The sequence below is a fragment of the Telmatherina bonti genome (genome assembly GCF_933228915.1).
Source record: "Telmatherina bonti genome assembly, chromosome: 15".
Classification (NCBI taxonomy): Eukaryota; Metazoa; Chordata; class Actinopteri; order Atheriniformes; family Telmatherinidae; genus Telmatherina; species Telmatherina bonti.
This window is the reverse complement of record NC_136613.1, coordinates 22,163,530-22,187,960: the sequence shown is the minus strand read 5'-3', so window position 1 is coordinate 22,187,960 and position 24,431 is coordinate 22,163,530. Positions and strand designations below refer to the sequence as shown.

At 37.9% G+C, this 24,431-nt stretch overlaps 3 protein-coding genes across 3 annotated transcripts; 2 read left to right on the top strand and 1 right to left on the bottom strand.

The window, feature by feature from the left end:
* Positions 1-1,112: 1,112 nt before the first annotated feature.
* Positions 1,113-13,167, top strand: pfkla (phosphofructokinase, liver a). Its single transcript, XM_079254442.1, has 22 exons — positions 1,113-1,310; positions 4,867-4,940; positions 5,045-5,122; positions 5,426-5,615; positions 5,757-5,922; positions 6,387-6,431; positions 6,520-6,628; positions 6,822-6,917; positions 7,044-7,136; positions 8,544-8,669; positions 8,787-8,851; positions 8,987-9,050; positions 9,209-9,355; positions 9,448-9,518; positions 9,761-9,848; positions 9,937-10,089; positions 10,393-10,557; positions 10,672-10,733; positions 11,509-11,620; positions 11,713-11,812; positions 11,902-12,007; positions 12,087-13,167. Exons 1-22 carry the CDS (start codon positions 1,226-1,228, stop codon positions 12,232-12,234), a joined length of 2,343 nt encoding a protein of 780 aa, XP_079110568.1. The 5' UTR covers positions 1,113-1,225; the 3' UTR covers positions 12,235-13,167.
* Positions 13,168-13,538: 371 nt separating this feature from the next.
* Positions 13,539-18,357, bottom strand: LOC306766868 (uncharacterized protein; the record flags this gene model as incomplete). The annotated part of the gene is made up of 8 exons (XM_079254720.1): positions 13,539-13,663; positions 13,740-13,767; positions 13,969-14,104; positions 14,190-14,398; positions 16,868-17,090; positions 17,183-17,272; positions 17,361-17,487; positions 18,306-18,357. The coding sequence occupies 8 exons, from the start codon at positions 18,355-18,357 to the stop codon at positions 13,539-13,541; spliced, it is 990 nt and encodes a 329-aa protein (XP_079110846.1).
* A 1,547-nt stretch (positions 18,358-19,904) lies between these two features.
* tmem169b (transmembrane protein 169b) lies at positions 19,905-21,078 on the top strand (the record flags this gene model as incomplete). Its single annotated transcript, XM_079254473.1, has 2 exons — positions 19,905-20,178; positions 20,444-21,078. The coding sequence occupies 2 exons, from the start codon at positions 19,905-19,907 to the stop codon at positions 21,076-21,078; spliced, it is 909 nt and encodes a 302-aa protein (XP_079110599.1).
* Positions 21,079-24,431: the final 3,353 nt, after the last annotated feature.

The following is a 24,431-nucleotide window of genomic DNA, read 5'->3' as shown; positions in this document are numbered from 1 at the left end:
TAGAATCTCTTTCCATCTGTCATCCTCTGTGTATGTGTGTGTGCGTGTGTGTGTGTGTGTGTGAGAGAGAGAGAGAGAGAGAGAGAGAGAGAGTGAATGTACAACTGTGCCACTGATCTGCAAATAAGTAAAATAAGTACAGCAAAATTCTCATTGCACAAAGTCTCCTGAGGTGAATGTGGATGCAGAAGATGTGCTACAGGATACTATTTCATCAATATCTTTTTCTTTTGCTATTGTCCAGTTTCGTAATTTTTTATTTTATTTCAATGTTTATTATCATTTTATTTGACCGACTTTCACTCACATTTACGTGTCTCTTTGGATTTATTTAATGAATATTTATGACTGAGCACAACATCATTATTGCTCTTCGAGGTTTCATTTTCATTAGTAATACCCAGTTGGTAAAAACGTTATAGTTTTTCTTCGTAATATTTTCGTGTTTATTCCAACCTGTGTATTCATAAAGCTATTTCGTGTTTCTTTGCGGCCATTTTGCATTCTTTCTTCATTTTCTATATGTCGGAATTTTGCTACATGTCTCCTGTTGAGCATCTAGGTAATGTTGTACCTTTCCTGAGATTAATTGTTGAATTTCTGGGATAAAACTAGATTTGATCCCTTTGATTCTGTCGGGCTCTTGTGATTGTTTTTATTTTCCCCTGTTAAAACCGTCTGCGCGAGCCAGGGGTCGCTTCACTTAACTTATTCTGTTGCAAAGGTTCAAACTGCTGTATTTCACTGAAATGATAAAATGTTTAAATATTAACTCGAGTTCTAAAGCTTTCTTATTTAAAAGCTAAAATAGTTAGTAAATTATATTTCTCTATATCACGACTGATAGCGTAATCAAAGCTGTCTAAATTAATCCGTGTTGTACGTGCCATTGACCCCTCCATCGGTTGCAAACCGCGGGGCTCGACAAGTGGGCGGAGACTGAAGGAAGAGCCCAGCACATATATGAAAACAGCATCTCCGGGCCATACCAGGTCATAAAGTAAACGCTCCCCATACACTCCTTTGTTGAGTAGGGCGGAGTCAGTCTGCAGAGAGGTGTTTCTGTTGGGGGGTTCACGTCTACTAGGGTTGGAACCTGCTGCCAACGAGGAAGGGACAGCTGGAAGAAGAAGGATAACAGACAGGAACAGCTTTCTTGAGCCACTTTTACAGACCTCTCTTCTTTTTCCACCCAGTTTCTGTGTTTTAAGGTGAACAGGTTAAAATGACTTCGATGGTCTTGGAGAAGCTGAAGATGACGGGTGCTGGTCGGGCCATAGCGGTGCTGACCAGCGGTGGAGATGCACAAGGTGACCTTAAAACTCGAACAAAATTGCGTTTTAGTACGATTATAGGCCTCTTGATCCATGCATAGATAGTAAACTATGCTTTTATATCAACAGACTGAAATGCAACAGAGAATGGGGCTTGTAAAATAGGAGATGAGTAGATTCTGGTTGGCTGTGCGTGCAGTGGCAGATAAATAATGTGGTTTATTTAATCTCCAGTTTATGGTCCACTTACGGGTCAAAGGTCATGAATGGTCCGCATACAAAACATCACCTAAATTCTGTGTAGATCGACATAACAAAAAGTGCCTGAAAACAAGTAAACAAATACTATTTTTGCGGGAAATTCCTACTACCAGAGCAGTACTCAGGTCGGTTGCAGGAGGGGCTCCGAGGGCCTGCGTGGGCATGTGGAAGGAAGACCCGTGCACGCGCACAAAGGAGTTTTTTTTTTTTTTAGCTGTTTAACCAGAATCATGTTTCAGACTGGCCATACCGTATGCTTTACACTCCCATTCATCTTGAAAGCGACTGTAGAACAACAACAGACAGCCTACAATAAATAACATTTAAACTCCGTTGGATCTAGGAATCCGGCAGCACTTGATCCACCGCAGGCCTTAATGCTCAGTTCCGATTTTCTGCTCAAATTTGATTTATTTATTAATTTGACTTGGCTTTTCACATTAAATTTCTAAAAATGTGACTTGTCACGCCCCCGCATGAGAGACCCGCATGCTCAGTTGAACATTAATGACGTCACGCCCTGATAGACACTTACGGAATAAAACGTAGAGGTAACCCGGTCCTATCATTTACGGGCTCCTGTTAAAACAGTGTGTGACAGCAGTGAGTGGGTTGTGGTGAAAAAGATGAAGAGGACAAAAATGACATTTTGCTATGACGTCCTTACTAGGAGCAATGCTGCAAGTAGGCCTACAGGGGAGTGTGTGCATGCTGCTTCGGAGCCAGGAGTGGATCACGATGCAAATGGCTTCACAGAGCAGGAATTCTTCCAAAACCTTACCATGTCAAGCAAGACCTTTCACCACATCTGTCACTACATTGTCTCAAGACTTTCAAGGTGTGTCCCGTCGTTTAAGAGACCCTGACAAAGTGAGGAGTGGGGCTGAACTACTACTACTGGTTAACTAGGGGACGGGTTAGGCATCTTGGCTATCCTGTTTGGCTTCACCAACTCATCTGTTTGCTCTATAGTCCGTGACTATGTCTCCAGGAGCTCCAGAATGATGTCAGAGTTGCATTGAATGCGACCTGACTGTTGAGGAATTAGGCTACGTTCACACTACAGGCTGAAGTGACCCAAATCTGGTGTATTTGCCCCTATGCGACCTGTAACTGATCTTTTCTTAACAGTCTGAACAACACAGATTTTCGAATTGGACCCAGGCCGCTTGGATATGTGGTCCTAAATCTGATGTGTATCTGATCTTTTGCCATGTGACTTCAGTCTAAACAGCCAGGTTGGATTCTGGAGCTACTCGAGACAGATGATGTAGTCAGGCATAAGGACATGACTACAGAGCAAACAGCAAATCTGATGCCAAAACAGGCTGGGCGAGGTGCAGTAACCTGCCCCCTGCTCATTTTCTCGGGGTGGTGGGTCTCCTGAACCACATGACACAACTCCAAAGTCTTGAGGTGATGTGTTGACAGATGTGTAAAATGTTTTTTTTTTGACACCCTAAAGTTTTGGAAGAACTCCAGCTCGTGAAACCACTCGCATCCTGATCCCACCACGCCTGGATCCGACGCTGCATCCACACACTCCTCTGTACTGATGTCGCAGAAGTTGCTCTCAATTGGGACGCCATAGCAAAATAAAACATCTTTCTCCTTTTCATCTTTTTTACCAGAACCAGCTCACAAACTGGCGGACTGCCGTCACACACTGTTATTAACAGAGGCCAGTATATGACAGTACCGGTTACCTCCGTATTTGTTTTTGTACACATCGTCCTGTGTTTGATGTCATTAATGTTTCACTGAGCATGCGGATTACTTCAGGAGCACAAGCTGTTCACACCGCAGTCCGCAGACAGGTCACATTTAAATGTAATATGAACAGTGAAGCAAAAAAAAATTTAATTTAACCAGAAAAAAAAAAGTTGTGCATTAAGACGTGCGGTGTGAACGTAGCCTTACTCGCGTCTTTTTATATTCAGCCTATGGTCTAACACAGTGCGATATGTGTTCATTTTGAAAATGGCCTGCTCAATGTGACCTGTGCTGTTCACACTGTCAGAAACGAATCAGACATCAGTCACATTTGAGCGAAAAATAATCGGATTCAGGTCACATTTAACTGCAGTGAAAATATAGGACAGATAAAGCTAAGTTATATTGAAAGTGTCCGTTTTCTTGCTTGGAGGTAAAACTCTGCTGTAATGTGAAAATATTTTAATGAGTTTCACTTCTGAGGCTTCACTCTTCATGATAAGGCTGTGGATCTGAAGCACATCTCAGCCTTAAAAACTTCTGCAAACTCTTTATGTCTCAAGCTGTTGTTACTCCTGCTGGATTAATCTCATTAAGTGTCTTCAGCTAGTGAAAATGGTATGGCCATCTTGAAGACTCTGCTTGGTAATAGCAAATGTATTCAAAGAATAATATTGCAGATGGGTGTATATGGATTTCCAGAGAGAAAATAAAATCAAGATATGCAATATTATATCAAATTAATGCAAGGAGACAGGCCCCGTCAGCTGCAGTGATAAGGTGATTTCCACAGTAATGCACCAGTGATTACAATGTAAAAGCAACATGCAATATTAATACTATTATTATTATTATCATCAATAATAATAATTATTATAATAATAACGACATGCACTGCAGCTTTATAAACTGAGTATTTGATGAGTCTACAACTCTTCAATAAAAGATCTGATTAGAGTTGTCACAATCGCATTTCTGTAGCGAATTATTAACCATCACACTAATATACTGTGACTAAAAAAAACAACCTTTTTTCATTAATAATTTTATGTTGCTGTTTGGTTTAAATTAAAAACTAATGACTATCTTGCTAAAACTTTGATAAGATGTGTCCATGTTATACAAAATAGGAAATATCAGTATTGGTCATAAAAATTAAGTCCTGGGGTTAAATTTTAAGTAGAAAGATAAAACAGTTTGGATCCTTTAATTGACCTTTGGTTGCAGCTGAAATAAAGAAAACTTCAAAGATGATCATAAAACCCAACATTTAGTTTAATTTCATGCACAGCAATTGATACAAAACTAAAACAACTGCGTTGCAATGGTGCTAAGACAGGTAAAAAGACACAACAGTGACCAGTTTTATTCAGAGTACTTCTCTCCATGATTGCAATTTATACAGGGTAACGTGTCAGGATCTGTTCAAGCATATTCTATCAGGATTCATTGTTAGTCTTCACAGAGTGGTTGGCACCTTTGGCCAATAACTGATAATAATGTCTTATCCAACACACTGCCCAATTTCCTCATACACAGCTATGATGCAATCAGCTGTGTGAAAATCAGGTGGTAGAGTTGAATGGTAAACATTTTTTTGCTTCTTACCTTTACCCAGGGATGAATGCTGCTGTCCGAGCTGTGACCCGAATGGGCATTTATGTGGGGGCAAAGGTCTACCTGATTCATGAGGTAAACAAACGGCTGTTCCCCTCATCAACATGCACACTGAACTGGGTCACATCTTTATTCATGCTTGACTGGAAAACATTAACAGGATTATTGTGACTTTTCAGGGATACCAAGGTTTGGTTGATGGTGGAGACAACATCAAACTAGCACACTGGCACAGTGTGACCAACATTATTCAATTGGTAGGTTAAATTATTAATACTGCAGTCTGCTTTTTCTCAGGAGACGTTTGCTTGATATAGTTGGAAGAAGCACCTGGTAAAACTAACCCATCAGTCAGGAATCCCAGTTGAGCCTAATTGATCAGAGACCTTTTCATTCTTTAATATTTTCTGTTTATCTCCATTTAAAATCAAAATTGGATTATTTAACCAGTCTACTTACTTCTGTACACCTTGTTTCCAAGTTTTATCTTCAGTACAAGATTAAGCTGTCCTGTGTGATCTTGTATTGGTTTCTGACTTGTTCATTGGTGTCTGCTGCAGGGTGGGACCGTCATCGGTAGTGCCCGCTGTATGGCCTTCACAACTCGAGAGGGCAGAATTGCTGCTGCCTTCAACCTGGTGAAGAAAGGCGTTACCAACCTGTGTGTGTGTGGTGGAGACGGCAGCCTTACTGGAGCCAACATCTTCCGTAATGAGTGGAGCAACCTCCTGGAAGAGCTTGTGCAGAAAGGTGCTGCTCGGAAACCTTCCAATGAATCTTGGTGCTTTTTTCCCCTCACGACATTCAAGTAAACATTGGACATAAAAGGTGAAGTTAAATTAATCTATATTGGATATATAATCAGCCAACTCTGTGTGTGTACATCTTCAGGAAGGATCACACCCGAGATGGCTAAGCAGAACAGTCACCTGAACATCGTTGGGCTTGTGGGCTCTATAGACAACGATTTCTGCGGCACTGACATGACTATTGGAGCCGATTCTGCCCTTCACCGTATCATGGAGATAGTTGATGCTATCATGACTACAGCACAGAGGTCAGACATCAACACCGAACAGTGACAGCACTGAATCAGATGGTTCATCATTGCAGCTCTGTGAGGTTGTTCAGTAATTCCCAATATCATAATTCATAGCTGCTGTAGATGTTATTAATTGATAGTTCATGATAGTGAATTAGTCAGCAACTAATATGTAGGAAAATGATCAAATGCAGCTACTGCAGAATCTTTAAATTATTCTCACAGGAATACATACAATTAGAATAAACATGTGCTCCAGACTAAATCATTCTTAATTTCTCAATATATTTCTAGCTGTAAATGGTCTGTAATTCTGAAAGGAATGTGATTTTCTTTTTTAACCTCATTCATCCAAGCGTGTTTGTCCCATCTTGCCCAAACTTGCTCTCTTGCATCTCAGCTTGTTGTGTGATTGTATGCTTTCACAACTGTGGGGAAAGTGTAATGGTTTCAAGATAACTGTTTTACACCTTCTACAGCCACCAACGCACTTTTGTCCTTGAAGTCATGGGCAGACACTGTGGGTAAGAAACTGACTTCTTTTGTTATCCCTCATACTCTAGTGCCAAATATAATAAATAACTGTTGTTACATTTTGTGTTTCTACTCAAGGTATTTGGCCTTGGTGACAGCACTGGCATGTGGGGCAGACTGGCTCTTTATTCCTGAATCTCCTCCCCAGGAAGGCTGGGAGGACCTCATGTGTGCTCGTCTAGAGAGGGTAGGGTGCAAAAATGTCCAGGTTGTGGTTTGGCTGCAGGCAGAGAAGTATTCTTATCAGCTGTAGAGGTTCGAGTTGTTAATCTGTTTAGTATGATAAATGTAGACGGGCTCTTTGGATCTCATAAAACAGCCAACAGGCAGATCTGTGCTGACACGCTTCCTGTCTAATTTGTATTTATTTCCACTTTCAGAGCCGCACGAAGGGATCAAGACTCAACATTATTATTGTTGCAGAGGGAGCTATTGATTCCAATGGAAAACTCATCTCCTCATCTTACATAAAAGATGTGAGTTATAAGAACCTAACATTTCTCATGGTGACAGTCCGTGTTGTGTTTTCTCTCTCTTGGATTTGTATTAAAATTTGAGACACAACTCAAACCCATAATTGACTTATATTTTTCTATGTGAAGCTGGTGATAAAGAGGATGGGCTATGACACCAGAGTTACAGTGCTGGGCCATGTTCAGCGAGGCGGGACCCCCTCAGCATTTGACAGAATACTGGTATGATGGTTGTAATATAAAGATGCCTGTAGAATCTGTTGGTAGTCATTACGTATCTGTTTCAGGAATTTTATGAACATTTAGTAAGTTAATTTTCAGTCTGAATTGTGAAATTTTTAAATGTGCATCTCAGTGCTTTTGTAGAACAATTTTACAATTAACCATGAAAATATTAAGTCAGCCGTAAAAACCTGAGAATATGACAACATAAGGATTAGCTTGTATGTTGCTTTCAAAAGTAGTTTTCAAACTTTGCAATAATTTACAAAAAGTTTTTTTTTTTTTTTAAATCGCAAAATCTTAACTCAATTTCTGCTTCTAATTTTGATTAGACACATATTTGCAGGTCCTTATTTTACAGCGACATTTTTTATAGTGAATACAACAAAATTTGTACATTGTACAAGTCTGGGAAGCATAATTTTGCCAGTTTCATAGATAATTTGAGGAGAAAAGTGACCGCGTCGTTCGTTTTCAGTAGTTCATAGTTCTTATGTAGGATATAAATAATCAAGCAAGTTGTTGTAATTTTGCATGTCTAAGTTGAAAAAACAGCAACAAGGGTTTTCTTTGGTTCTTAAAGATGACTTATTGACATTAAACTGGCTGGTACTCAGGTCTAACCCCAATTTCCGATTGGATTCTTTGTCTGTCTGTTCTGTTTCTATACCTCCTTTATCTAAGGTTGCTGGTAATTCCTAAGAAAATGCAGAGACAAATTCAATGTTTTCTTTTTTCCTTTTGCGAATAAAAAAATAAATTGACTAAAGACTTGAGTCGCCACAAGATTGTTGTGGGAAAAATCTCTACGCATGCAAAGCCTGAAGCATTTATTAAAATACTAATTTGAGGGTTTTTATCAGGTCTTTACAATTAAGATTATTAAGATAGAAATGTAGGTATATATTTCAAATAAAATAAAATAAAAAATTCAACAATTTTCCACCCAATCCTGCTGTATTAAGTGCAGCTGAACAGGAGCATTTACCTGGCCTTTGCTATTAGCAGGTCTGTACAGTCCTCCCCTTTTTGGATTGTACAAAACATTGGTCAGTTTATGAGATCTAAGAGGTGGTGGCCTCTAGCAGCTCCTGCCAACCACACAACGTGCAGGCCTGACATGTCTCTATCTCATGTAGTTTACACTATTTACAGCTTAAAATTCACATGACACCACCGACATACATGTTGACTGAGTGTGTACACCATCAAAGTCCACATGATGACTGAGTAATTCAAAGAAATCTGTGACTTTGAAAGCTGTCGACTTGCAAATGATAACTGGTTAGAATCTTTAGAGTTCAGTGAGTTTTCATCATCCACAAAATCAGAGGAGAAGCAGTAGGAAGTGAAATCTTGCAACACTTGTTGTCAGTGTTTTGTAAACTCTGAACTGTCTGTTTTCAGAGCAGTAAGTTGGGTGTGGAGGCAGTGGTTGCCCTGATGGAGGCTTCCCCTGACACCCCAGCCTGTGTCATTGGCCTGTCAGGAAACCAAGCAGTCCGTCTGCCTCTAATGGAGTGTGTTGAGATGGTGAGTTTCTCTCTCTCTTCTGTTATTTCTATATTGATTTTAATGGACAGACTACATACGCTGTAAAGTGGTAGGGGGTTGGTCATTGATTTTTTTTTTTTTAACCATCCTTTACAGACTAAGCTGGTGCAAAAGGCTATGAACGAAAAGAGGTTTGATGAGGCTCTGGCTTTGCGTGGAGGGTAAGAGCGAAGACCTACGTTAGATTATAAATTTAAAAAAATGGATAATGGCAATAATTGTGAAGGTAGTTTAATTTTGCAGTTGAGCAAAAAAAATAAAAATCTAATTAGCTAAAATATCTCATGATCCTGCAGGAGTTTTGAGAACAACTGGAACATCTACAAGCTTCTTGCCTTCCAAAAGCCAGCTCAGGCTTCAGTAAGTCTGTCACGCAAAAACACATTTGTACAAATTAGCTCCAAAATATGTATTTAGAAAAACAAAACAAACAAACAAAAAAAAAAAGCAAACAGAAAAAAGCAAACAGAAAAAAAAAAAGATTTAGTCTAACATGTGTATGACTCCTGTTCCGTCAGAGCAATTTCTCTATGGCTATCCTGAATGTGGGGGCTCCAGCTGCAGGGATGAATGCAGCGGTGAGGTCAGCTGTTAGGGTAGCACTAGCACATGGACACAAGGTCTATGCCGTTAATGATGGGTTTCAAGGACTCGCTAATGGAGCGGTGAGAATATGTTTTATTTGGAGACAGGAAATTAAGCAATCTCACTGTGTTTTGTCTGAAACTGAGAAGAAACTTTACCACTGTTTCTGTAGGTGTTTGAGATGAAATGGCACAGTGTGGCTGGTTGGACTGGCCAAGGGGGCTCGATCCTTGGGACCAAACGGTACGTGAGAAACATTTTTTCTCTATTATTATCATTTAATCAGTAAGTCTCAGGAGTGGTTAAGTAGTTGTAAGACATACGCTTTAAAATAATAGCACTAATGCCACAAATGCTGAGACTGATAAGTAATATATTATGTATAGTCTACTTTACAGCATATGCCACCACATATTAATATTAGCCATCAAATAAAACTGTTGAAGAGCTTTTATAGCAATTTTAATTTTTTGTGTCCTTTTCAGAACCTTACCCAACACAGACATGGCTAAGATTGTCGAGAATATAACCAAGTTCAACATCTCAGCTTTGCTTGTGATTGGAGGGTTTGAGGTATACAAAGACGTAACTCATCAAACGGTCACATTCAATGTTTAATTTTACAGTATCATATTTTAATTTATCTCTGCCACTTTCAAAGGGGTATGAAGGTGTGCTGCAGCTGTATGAAGCGCGAACTCTCTATGATGAGCTCTGCATCCCCATGTGTGTTGTCCCAGCTACCATCAGCAACAACGTTCCTGGAACTGACTTTAGCCTGGGAGCAGACACTGCTGTCAACGCTGCTATGGAGGTAAATCTGAGCTGGTAGGACATTTTAATCTCACTGCATTGGTGCTTCAGGTTCAAGATGAATGGACACAGAACCAGGAAACATCTCTTATAATATTAGCAGCTATACTACTGAGAGACTTTGAACTCTTATTAAACCACAGAGCAGGGTTTTATTGTCTTTGTTTTGATCTTCACACTTTGAAGGCAAAGAGATCAGTTTATTCTTTTGAATCTATATTAGGAACATTCGTTGCTATGCTTTGCCTCTCCACTTATCTGTGATAAATGGAATCAGACTTATCTATTGTAATGTCTTCCTCAGGGCTGTGATAAGATCAAGCAGTCTGCCTCTGGAACCAAGAGACGAGTGTTTGTGGTAGAGACTATGGGTGGTTACTGTGGTTATCTGGCTACCTCCACTGGTATTGCCGTAGGTGCCGATGCTGCCTACATATATGAAGAGCCATTTAACATTCATGACCTCAAGGTAAAAAACGAAATATTGTAATAATAGTAGTAATAACAATAATATAATAGACACAATAGCAATAAAGGTACTATTTCTTTGTGTTTTAAATATTTTTATGTATCCTGTTGACAGACCAATGTGGACCATTTAAGTGAAAAGATGAAGAAGGACATCCAACGAGGTCTTGTACTCAGGTATGTAACACAAAAGTACCTGTCTGCAGTCTTTGGTCCACTGTTGTTTTAGCAGTCCATTCCCCCCCCCCCATTTTTCCTTTATTCATTCCATTGCACTTTAAAATGTTCAGCATTATGGCTGCAAACTGTAGACGGTCTGTACTGTTTTCCTTTTTTTTTTTTTTATTACAAGCAATTTTTTTTTTTTAAAGACAATCACTGAAATATTTTTTCACTCTGGTTCTGTGGCTTTGCTGTTTAAGGTGTTTTTTCAATCTACTTTGGAGTCTTTCAAGACTTGTTATGAGTTTCCGTGGCAATGGAATAATTGTTTATCAGCAGAATCAACTAATAAAGTTCTCTAAAATGAAAATGATCAGAGAAATTACATACCAAATTCTTGTGTGTGTGTGTGTGTGTGTGTGTGTGTGTGTGTGTGTGTGTGTGTGTGTAGTGGAGACGGCAATTGTGTGCTTTTCTGACACATGGCTGCACAAACACATTAGTTTACTAATGTGTCTATAAAATTCTTTAAAACTGAATGAAGACTGTAATGAGAAAATCTGCTGGAACCTGAAGGAATGCAGCGTATTTTAACCACCACTGGTGCCATCCTGGACATGTCACTCTAAAGGAAAAGATTTATACAAAGGGATGGAAGAATTTCATAGGATTTCACACAGAAGTTCTTCTAGTTCCTGAAGATATCCAAGTTTAATGTAGCTTGTCAACCAAAGAACATTGTTACATAAAATATAACTTTTTCTTATATTTTTCTTCTCTCCTTTGACAGGAATGAAAAATGCCATGAAAACTACACTACAGATTTCATCTATAGGCTGTATTCGGCAGAGGGGAAGGACGTCTTTGACTGCAGAGTTAATGTGTTGGGACACCTCCAGCAGGTACTGAGCTACCCAAAACAGAAGCTTAATAAAATCAGATATCTTTCCAGAATCATGTTCACAAACAGCGTGTGTGTGTGTGTATGCTGCAGGGAGGGACACCTTCTCCCTTTGATAGAAATTTTGGCACTAAACTGGGTGTCAAAGCTACCCAGTGGCTTTCAGAGAAGTTGAAGGAAAACTACCGACAAGGTAGGGTTGCTGTATGGATTGCATGAGAAATTGTTTTAAAAAGCCCTAAATCCAACATCAGCTGACATTGTTTGCTTTTTCCCCACCAGGCCGTGTGTTTGCCAATGCACCAAATACAGCATGTGTGCTTGGTCTCAACAGAAAGATTGCCTCGTTCATCCCTGTCACTGAGCTGAAGGACATCACTGACTTTGAGTAAGCACTGCCGAAATACAAAATTCCTGAGTTGGTTAAATTCCAAGGTTATCACTAATCATTATCCTCTCATTTTCAGGCACAGGATGCCCAAAGTCCAGTGGTGGTTTAATCTGCGGCCCATGCTTAAAATGTTGGCCAAGTACCAGACTAGCTTCTGTGAATATGTCCCGGGAGAAATCACACATGTGACTCGACGCTCCATCAGCATCGACGCCGGATACTAGGCTCTCTCAGGCAACAGTGCTAAATGCACTTTTTACCCTTATCTGTCCATCCTTTATTTCTTTGATTATGTAAAGGGGATATTTTCTTATCATAATTCAAGAGCATTGTCTTTCAAAGTTCTACCTCAAAACGTTGCACTGAGATTGTACATTGCTCTGCTCAAAACTGCACATCTACTGCCAAATGTATTTCTGGCTGTACAGACTTTCTGTGCTCCAAGTTTACTCCTCCTCCGATCTACTTGCTTTGGCTTGCACTGAAAACTTGTGCTTTCAAACCTCTGTCAGATTCTCAGGTTCTTGCATAAGAGGTTTTTAATAATCAAGCACAAATGTATTACAGTAAGCACCTACAGGAGGGGTTATTGTTTTGATTCTGGGCTATATGCTGCACGTTGATCCCACCCAAGTTGGAAGATTGTGCTTTTCAGTAAAGATAAGAATATACCTCCATGTTAAAATATTTCATGAACTCAGCCTGTGTTTAGTGTCATAGTAGCTATAATCGATAAAAAATCAAAAAGTGCTCTTCATATATTCATTTATTGCTTGAAACATTCAACGCAGAGAATACATTAGTATTACTTGTTCCAGGTGCACTTGATGCTTTCTACACCCCAAATGCTGCTTTAAACAGGTGTGCCATGAAACTACACTGTTAGAGATCAACTACTGAATATACTCCACAAGATATGAATGTAGGTGGTGTGGTATGAATGGTTTGACTTTAAAGTTATACAAATATAATAAGACTGATTTTAAGCCAGAAATTATGAGGAGCTGTCATTAAAAGAACTTTCCTGGTCATATTTTAGCATGTTTTATTAACTAAAAAGAAATCTACTAATGTTGTGAGTACTACTTGAGTATTATGTGTGTGCTAATGTAACTGTGTGACTAAAGGGACCAGCAAGTTGTTCTTTTTTTCTTTTTAAAATTCTATTACACTGTAACAATGGTTCTACCATCACCTGAATAGTATGTCACAAACAATCAACACAGTTTATAACAATGTGAATATCAAAACAATTCATATTGTGTTTAAGATTTATATAAATTCTCTATGTCTTCAATAAATGTTATTCAGCTATGACTAAAGAATTGTTGTTTTCTGAGTAACTCGGATAAACCTTTCAGTTAAATGTTCAAATCAAGAGCAACAATTTGAACAGAAAGAATATCAGAAAGTTGTGTAATTTGAACATTTCACTTTTGACTCTTCATACTACATAACAAAGAAATAAATTAACTGACAAATTGATTATGCAAACAGTAATTAGTACTTTTTGTTTCTCATGGAGCTCTTAGAAGTTAAATGTAAATGGAAACTCATCTTTGGTGTTTCCTTCGTTTGACTGAGGGCTCTTGGCAGTGAAAGCAAACTGGAAGTTTTCACTTTGCTCTGGTTGGTCAAACAAGAACTCAGAGCCTGCAAAATCATAAACATACCTACAGCTGAATACAGATAAGACATTTAATAAAACATACTCTGGTTAGATACTTACAGCTTGAAGGCTGTATCCCAGTGGCTTTCTATAAAAACGTGAACATAGGGTAATATATTCATACTGGGTTGCATGGAGTAAAACTTGAAGTGAAACTACATTACCTTCTCACTGAAAAAAGGGCCAGTGAAAGTAAAAGATGAGTCCTGAAAAGAGACTTGGATTTAATTTTGACAACCAAAAGGAGTGACTGCTCACAGATCATTTATGAAATTTAGTCGACCCTCACCTCATCCTGCGAAGAGCCCACATCAAACCCAAATCCAGAGAAGCCTGGTGTGCTCGGATCGGAGTTCAGAGAGAACAGGAAAGCTGGAGATTTAGTGTCAGCGATCCCTCGATGTGGGGAGCTGCCAGGGCTAAAGCTACAGGAAACACATGAAAAGTGTTTTTTCTCAGGGAGCTGTCATCACAGAGATTCAGTGTTTAAAAACTCCACCAAAACCTTACTTAAATGTAAATGATGGGGTCGAAGGCACAGTGGTAGTTTTTTGTGGGAGGGCCTGAGGATTAGCTTTTTGAGATGATGTCTGAGGAGGAACTGTTACTCTGTGAGTATTATCTTCTTCACTTGTCTGCTCTTCATCTATGGCTTCTTTTTCTTGCACTGGGCTCTTCAGAATATTCTCTGAAAAATCTGACAGATTGGGCTGCTGCTCCTATGCAAAATAAAAAAAAAAGCATTATTGTAAAAGCATCACAAACGAAGAAAGCAAAAATGTCCAGACAAGAGTGCTCGAATCTAAATAAAATATTTTCCAGTTTGACAAATGACGTATTTATTAAAAGCATCTTTTAAAAGACATGATAGTTACTGAAGTTAATAAAAGAGCTCTTGAAAAATGTCTGACTTATCTGATGTGCCCAAATCAAATCAAGATTTATACTGGAGGCATGCTGCTATAAAACTCCATAGAAATTATACATTAATGACAGATATAAAATGTTTAATTTTATGTGAAATGGATTTCATTGTCATAAAGTTGTAATGAAGTCTAAATGTGCAAATCTGATGCTGGTATAAAATTAACTTTAGCCTTAATTATACAGGGTGTCTATTAAGTCTCTTTACAATATAAAAACAAAGTATTACAAAAACAATTTGGATTAATCAAATTTCTTCCATGTTTGGTTATCAAAGTTCTAAATAATATTTCATTGGTGTGTTATAGGTGCCCTTTTAAAGAAAGAACTTCTGTTTAAAAGAGCCCTAAAAATCGGCCGCTCCTCAGGAAAATGCACAATGTGTATTACGGGTCATTGAAAGAAAATTGGACACACACACCATCAATGAAATAACAGGAATAATCAAAACCGCAAACAGCATCCATCAGTTCCAAGCCCCATGCCCCCATCACTAGTTTATTCAAGTAGGATGTGTGTAAAATGAAAAAATGGATGTAAACACCAAGATGGCGGACACCCCGTTGCCATGACAACAGGTGTTTGACTTTTTTTTTTGGCTTGTCTTGGGGTGTTCAACAAGTGCCAAATTTCGTTGTCCTACATCAAAATAGATGTTCCCTACCCAATTCATTTGGGGATTTTTTTCACACTCTAGGTGGCGATGTAGAGCAGTTTTTGCATTGATTTGCATGTAAATCATACATTCTTGCCTGTTTTGTGTGCCAAATTTTACACATTTTTATGGGTTTTTAGGGGGTCAAATTTGAGGTCAATGTTCTTAGGAGAATAAACATTTGGAAAACAATGGGCCTGACCTATACTTTTTTTTAAAATAATGGATGACAATCACCATCATGTTCCTCAATTTGTGCATCACACAAAAGAGGTATATAAAATAGGAAAAAAAAAACGTAAACGTTTCCTCCTCCTTTAGTAATAATTACCAGAGAATTCTTTATTTGCTTTTAAACATTTGCTAAATTGTAAAGAGGCTTAATGAACAACCAGTATATAAATCTACACAAAGATCAGATCCTACAGTAATTACATATTATATTTCAAATCCTCTTTACCAAGTAAAAGCTTTTTCTTTTGAACACCCAAGACCAGTTTCCAGGAAGTTTTTATCAAATAGTGGTAGTCACAACCAGAGATAAGCATATGAGAAAATAATCCCCATCAGCCTGTCCACATTTCCCCCACAGGATGAATAATAATCCTTCTGACTAGTAAACAAGTGATGGAGTAAAAGTGCTGGAATGTCCTTGGTAATAAAAAACATGCCATATGGCAGAGATCCAAAAAGTAGCTCTTGCAAGATATTCTGAAGCAGATAGAAGAAAGACATTTCTGGGTAAACCCGAAGTCTCAGTGGCCTGTTTGGCCTACTGAGGCCAGTCCAAGTAGAGTAAATATAAAATTGTCACAACCTGGTCCTCCTGTAAAGTTTCCTGGTCCTGTGCCTCAGTGTGCAAATCATCTGGTTGACTTTGGCCTGCAGGAATAATTATTCTGCTGAGAAGAGTTGATGTGATAAAAACTTCCAAAAAAGTAAACCAAAAAAGAAAAAAAAAACATCTGAAACACTACAGGAAGAGGGTTTATACATGGTATCAAATTATTCTATATTTACCATCACATTGCTGAAAAGAGCACAGCTCTTCACATGGTTTCTCTGGGGAACAGGTGGGTGGATCCTGTATTTTGTTTTCATCACAAATCTCTTCAGCATTTGCCTCCATAGTTGTTTCATGTCCATTCTGTAAGACCATGGCAAGGAATAAGAAAATAATTTGATCAAGAAGGATCATCGACTTTTACACATTTACGATTACTTGAATTTTATCCATGTTAAAATGCCAAAATAACTGATCTGAATACAGTTGTCCTGTGGAGTTGGAGAGCTGACATATCAATTAAAGAACCACTGTCCTTCTTGGTCTGACACTCTGCTGGAGTCCCTTCTTCTATTATGGGCTGTTGGCCAAAGACACTAGAGAAAAATGGTTTCCATCAGTAAGAAAATGTATTTTTTTTTTAAAAAAAAACAACAAAAAAACAAACAAACAAACAAAAGAAAAACCTGTAGTAAACTTTGTGATTATTATTCTATTTATAAAATTCACCTGTCTGGTAGCTGCTCAGTAGAAAAAGAGTTTGTTGCTTGACCTGCACACATATCAGTTTAACAATATAAAAAGCTATAAATATGTCAGGTCTACCAGAGCATTAGGCAGTGAAATATAGAGTTTATTACCAGTGAGAGAGTCCAGCTCCTTTTGTTTCATTGTTATGTGGTTATCACAAGCCTTGATTCTACTTTCAAGCTCCTCTTTTTCAGCCTGCAGCAAGAGAAGCTTCTGCGCAAGAGGGTTTTGGTGATAGTGCTCTTTGTGCGACTGGAATGTCTTTCTGCAACTGGAAATCCTGTCTTCATAGAGTTCCCTTGATAGTTTATAAATAAAGAACAATTCAGGATTGTTCATTCAACACACATTTGTATTTCAACTTTAAACATAAGTGCTAGGGGAACCCACAGATCCTGGTTGTAGCTGGTTTTTCTACTCTCCAGTTCTGCTTTCAGTGTCTGTTCATATTGAAGAAGCAAACCGTTGGTCGCTTTCATGCTGGAGTTACAAGGATGACAATTAGTCAGTCAACAGATAAATAACTAAAATATAGATATAATGATCACCAACACACTTGTCATCCTACCTTTTTGCATTGGCTTTATTCTGCATTACGATGCTCTCCTTGATACTAATCTCCTCCTCAAGTTTCTTGATATTCATGTTTAATGTTTCAATGAAAGATTTCTTCTCAGCAATGTAGGATCTGCAAACTGTTCACAAGAGTAAGCACCTAAAATACACCACATAACACATGCTTGCAATATTGTGAATCGCTCTCTCTCTCTCTCTCTATATATATATATATATATATATATGTATATATATATATATGTATATATATATATATATATATATATATATATATATATATATATATAGTTACTGTCCGCATTTGAGAAACCGTTTATATATATATATATATATATATATATATATATATATATATATATATATATATATATATATATATATATATAAACGGTTTCTCAAATGCGGACATCCGGTCGAAGTCAGGAATTTCTATGCAGTGAGGCCATTACTAATTATTTCATTGCTAATTAGTATTAATTATTAACTGCAATTCTTTGTGAATGCCTCCCTTTAGATATATGTTTGTTTATATGACCACACTAAGCCAACAGGAAGGGCCTGGGTATTGCCAAGGAAGTTCTACAATTGTCCAAAAATGGACAATCATCATAGGAGTCAAAGAAGTCAAAGGGCCCCTGGTTTTTATCAGTCATGCCCTATTGGTAACTTATATTTAAACAGACATACCTTTAATTTGCTGGTTAATTTCATTCTTCCTTCGAGAAAGCTCCCTGGTTTGAAGAGCTGTGGCACACAACCCAACAGGAAATTATTTATATAAAAAATACCAGCGCAAAGGGATCCACATTATGAATGAGCAGTTCTTTAGTAGCTAACGAGTTACCACGGCATTCAACATTTACCCAAACTGTCCACTAACGCCAATAACAAGCCAGAGAAATAACGTTATTCTAGAAGAAATGCCAATGAAACTTACCCAGTTGAATTAGGAGGTTGTCGATATTATTCAGTGAATACTCGTCGCTCATTTTGTACTCCAGCGGTGGACGTTAGCTGTTAACGGTTAGGATATTCAGTTTGCTCAAGAGGAAGCTCTTTGGAGGGCAAAAAAATGATAGTATTTATTCTTATGTCTTATGTTGAGAAAATATTGATTAAAATTTCAGTATACTGCAAGAAAGTATCAATATATTCTATTTATTAAATTTATTTTCATATAATTAATCATAGGTGTCACTAATTCGGTAACCGTGAAATTCTGGACTCGAGGCTCCTCTTCTGCTGCTTCTTCTTCTTCTTTCTCTCTTTTGAAAAAAAAAACGGATTTGTAAATAATTTTGAATGCGATTGGGAATTTGAATATCAGATCCGTAATTAATCATAAATCACTAAAGATTGTTTTAGATTTCTTGATTTTTAAAACGGAATATAATCACGATACTGACAACTTCACTGACAATCAAACAGAAACACCACCACAACAAATGACAAAAAAATGTTCACGCTTGTTAACTCGTCGTTTTGTAGGGAAACATTTACACATCAACATCTGTAAATATTTTTACTGCTTTAAATCTTGTATTTAATCTTTTTATTCAAACAGAAAGGTATTTTAGGGTTTTCCCATGTTTTAAGCACTGGCGGCAGGAGGAATCGTGGATTGTTGTGACAGAGGTTAGTGGAGGGGCGGGATTAGTGCTATTCTAGAAATGACTTTACGTAGCGCATCTGTATCGTCCAAAAACACAGGCTGTGATGTGTGTGTGTTTCTGAAATATGTCGGACAGATCCGCTGAATTACTTCCACACGATTCAGTTTTTTCCCCACTGATTGTCCATTTTACAAAAAGGTAAGATTGCATTTCATTTGGAATATTGAAATAACGACACATTTGCCGGCTTATGTCTGCAGACAAAAGAGCGGACATGGGTGGGATTTAAATGGGAGGGGATCAGCTGGATGAAGGGTTGCATTGTCGATTTCATCCTCTCTTTTAAAAAATAACGCATGTTTTTTGAACAGCTACACAGCCCCCACATGACTGTGTTATTTTCCTACGAATTGGCTTGTGAGTATGATAGAAATGATTTTATTAGCCTAAGCTTGCAGCGGTTAAGCCGTGCGGTCATTCAAACAGAGATTTCCTTTACCCCGAACAAATGCGGGCTATCATGCTTTGTTTGTGTTACATCCGGTGTGATTTTATGTGTTCATGCAGATGTGGATGGACGAAATCTAGTCATATGACGTTTTCCTGGGTGTTATCAATCAACACCCGCACATACAGAACATACTGGCTACTGTGCAGAATATGGGCCAAAATTATTACACACTGATAATTACATACTGAGTTTTTAAAGGATATTTTCTAATACTGTTTGTTTGTTTGTGTGTGTATGTGTGTGTGTGTGTGTGTGTGTGTGTGTGTGTGTTTGTACTTGCGTGTGGGCTACTTCTCTTTCTTATTAAATCAATGAATATCCATATGCTATTTAAGATTTTCCTTTTAAACTCCATAAAAAACACATCAGAGAAGTAGTCTGAGAGTGAAAGTGCATCTGTTTGAAATAGAGCATGGCACAGGCCGAGGAGCCACAAGGTGAGGGTGAAGGTAGTCCCCAGATGGTCTCCTTAAGATCAGATGTATCTGGGAGCCATACAGACGATGGAGAAGTTGGGCCCTCCATGAGGAGGAAGCGAAGAAAGAAGAAAGAGCCACGTCCAGAGTCCATTATTGTGTACCGCTCTGACATGGAGAGGGCACCTGGAGAGGAGAATGGTGGTGAAGAGGGAGCAGAGAGGAACACTGAGGAGGGGGCAAAGTTTCTCAGCACACCAACAAGTGAAGGTAAGAGGGGTGTCATGTCCTTAAGTCATAAATATGTATACGTTAAGGTGATTTTAAAACTACAAGTCATATTGATGTGATTTTTTTTTAAGCATTGTATGCAGCTCAGTTTTGTGATTTATATATATATATATATATATATATATATATATATATATATATATATATATATATATATATATATATATATATATGTATATATTACATATGTGTGTGTGTGTATTCCTCAAAATCTTACCTGTCACAATATGTTATAAATGAACAGGAGGAAGTTGGAACATACCTCCAGACAGCCGCTATGTGACCTTGACAGGCACCATCACGCGAGGTAAGAAGAAGGGACAGGTGGTGGACATACATGTCACTTTGACAGAAAAGGAACTGAGGGACCTGGCCAAATCCAAGGAGCGTCTTGATGCAGAATGTGAGGCAGGAGAAGGCTCCAAACGCACCTGTACTTTAGGTGTGTGCCAGGGCCCCCACGTCGTCCTGTGGAGCATTTCATGCGCACCTGTGGTTTTCCTCCTCTCCTTCATCACCTCCTTCTACTATGGCACACTCACCTGGTACAATGTTTTCCTGGTCTACAATGAGGAGCGGACGTTCTGGCACAAGATTACAATATGCCCCTTTCTTATCATTTTCTACCCCATGCTCATCATGCCCATGGCACTGTCGCTGGCTCTGTACTCTGCTGTGGTACAGGTGTCCTGGGCCTTCAGTGAGTGGTGGCAGGCGGTGCGAGACCTGGAGAAAGGCTTCTGTGGTTGGGCCTGTGGGAAGATGGGGCTTGAGGACTGTTCACCCTATAGCATAGTGGAGCTGCTGGACTCTGATACTGTTTCTAGCACTTTGCAAAGCAAGGCGCCTAGTGAACATGCCCAAACATCATCAGTTTGAAAGAAGGGGTGCTAAAGTCATGGCACAGATTTCCATTGGCTTTAAATTTATTTCGAGACAAGCACCAAACATTTGAACTCTCTCACAAAAGATTGATTTTAAAGGTTATTTGCTGTCTTTGGCAATAATATTTTATATATACTTATTACAAGCCCTCTTTGACTTTAGTAAATTGATTTTTTTGTTAAAGTCTCTACAGAGTAGTGACATGATGACAACTTATTCATAATGTTTTACTTACGATATTTAAAAGCATCTTCATGACAGTGTTCTGCAAATGACATTTCTTTCAGCACTCCCTAAAGCAGGGGAACTCTATTCGGTTCCACAAGAACTGCAGCCCTGCAGGTTTTCAATTCTCCATGTTCCGACACACTTAATTCCAATTCAATAGATCCAATAGCCTATCAGGTTCTACACAATTGATTTGAGTCAGGTGTGTTGGAGCAGGGACACATTGAAAACCTACATGGCTGTGGCCCTGATGGGAACAAATTGAGTAGCCTTTGTGCAAACTGTCCTTAGGTGCTGATCTATTTCTACAAACTTTCACTGAACCCTGAGCGTACATGGTTATTGATAGGTCAGTTTTTGTATTTACAGTACTTTACAATCTATCGGAAGTCACTGAAAAACTGCCACTAATTGCTAAACAGCATTTAGATACATCACAACTCACATGAGCCTTGGTTGTTACATACTCAGACTTTGGACTCTGATACACTCATTGCATATGTGTTAAGTTTTACACCAAATTGTACTCCACATGTAAATATCTGTACCTAAATCTATGTGATCACTTTGCTGTGCAATGACATTAAATGTCATAGTCTAAATTGAAGGCAGTCCTGTTTTGTTTGTGAAGTTGTCATGATCATCATCTTTCCGAATTTATTGGGCAAAGTTAAAAAATGGGCACCTGCCACAGGACTGCTGCTGGAGGTGACCGCTCACTTTATTAAAGCATAAATAAACAGTTCTAGTATATGCATTCAATGTCTAAATGAGTATGTTACATACAGTATGTGCAATGTGTGTGAAATTGATCCACAGTACTATGACACATATGCTTTTATGACATTAAGGAAACATACAGGTTAACTGGTGTTATAATAATTGTTTTGATCATAATTCCAGTGATTGCGATATCAGCTTTTCACCACACAGTCAAGCTAATGCGATGCATTACTGATTGTATTTGTTTCACAGACATATTCCAGGTGGTGTCGGTGTTCCAAATGCAGTGAAACATCAGTAATGCTAGCGAAAGTTGAACATGTCAGTGCATGTTAGTTTCTGGCCCGTGGACACTATTTAATTGACAGATGAGCAAAGACTGAAGGAACAGTGCCCTGACTTCTTTAACCATTAAATGGTTTATTCAGCTATGTTAAAGTTGTAATCAGGACAGACTGACATGTTTTTCTCTTTGTCATGTTTTCACTAGTTAAAATCACCACCTAAGCAGGTGTTTGTTAAACATTCTATGTTGTTTTTATAGAATTAAGTTATGTGTAATTTTCTCGCTGAGAATTCCTACCACATTTCCATGCAGTCATATTTTGTGTTACTGTAATTTATTTGATATATTCAAGTTTAGCACATCTTTAGAAATGATGTAGCTATGTGTTTTATACTCTGCCTCTTTGGGATAAGTACATTGTAAACAGCTACAACTGAAACATATTGAGTCTGGCTTGAAAGGATTTTAATTCTAGGTGAGTGAAATGTTTGGACTTATTTAAATGTTTAAATACTACGTTTGGGTGCTTAATTTTATTTTTCTAAAAAGAGAAGACATTGAACAGTGGTAATGGACTCAATCTGTCATCCATATTGACTGTTTTCAAGCAACAGGGGAATTAAAGTGTTGTGCAATTTTAGGGATAATTTTATCATTTGAAACAGTATGTTGCCTCCTGCTATAACACAGGAAGGTTTGAGCAATTCCTATTTACTGTTGTTTTATTTGTTAACGAACAAAAAAGTCTGCATATGAGCATGCGAAAAAACACACTCCTGCAGATGGCTTTCTGGGCTTTGGGTACTTTAAGGTCAGATTATTGGCACCCTAGTGAGCAGGACATTAACTAGATCCAGTGTTTCCAATAGCAACTGACGCTGTTAAATAAACCCACATCTACCTATATACTACACACATTTTTATTATAATTTTTTTTGTTTTATAAAACATCTTAAAATATTTTTTAAATTGTTGAACAATCACCTCATATTTTGTACTGAACGTATTGTTCAACTGAACTTTAAAAGAAAGCAGAATTTGCTTTTGATACCTTCGACACAACACTGTGAACAAGTATTTTCAGTAAAAGCCTTTTCAGCTTTGGTGTGATAAGAAGATAATTTCTTATGCCCACCATGATTATCTGTAATACAAAAGGGGACTTCCTTAAGGTGAAATGCATGATCCACCTGCTTCTTACTTTGTTCTAGTTTATTATCTTTTAATGTCTTTACTAATTTATTTCAGGTATGTAATACACTGTAAAAATGTCTATTTTTTTATTTTAGTCCATTGAAGTACATTACTCTTTACATTTCTTCCAACTAATGTCGGACATAAATGTTCATATTGTCATTTATATCTGATCAAATAAAAAATCTCTTTATCATGAAATATTTTAACTAATGACAGGTGCAATGCATTCTAAGCATGTGATATGGAGATGGTTTATTTTTTTTCGTTGTTTGCAATCAAATGTCACAAAAGTAGTGTGGTCTTTTTTTTACAAGAATAAAATATTCTAACCCAAAATACCTGTTTTCCAATAGTACAAAACATAAAATGAAACACTTACATTTCTTTTAAATTAGACAGACAGATAGATAGATAGATAGATAGATAGATAGATAGATAGATAGATAGATAGATTTTAAACTGATCATGAACTGGGAAATCAGGGATTGCAGCAAGTACTAAACATTGACTCTCTTACAATTAAGGGGCGAGAGGAAGTTGGTGCATGTCCAGCAAATATACTGTAGATCCTGGACAGTCCATTGCAGATAAACAAATTAAAAGTGTAAAAAGACCGTCGATGTGAAATATAAGCGCATATAAACATTTTAAATGAGGATGCACAAACACGAATAAATATTTGTACAATTAAATGAAATTACATGTAAAATGAATTTATGAAGTCTTGTCCAAGAAGTTAAATTGCAGACTTCATAATCTTAGTAAACCAGATAAATCGCTGTAGGGCGTTTTGGATCTGCTTTCAGGTGTTAAACAGGGAAAAATATGCCAACTTTCGAAGGGAAAGGCGGCACTATTGACGCTGCAAACGGGAACTGCGTTTCTGTAGTTATCTTCTGTTTCTTTCCGGAGC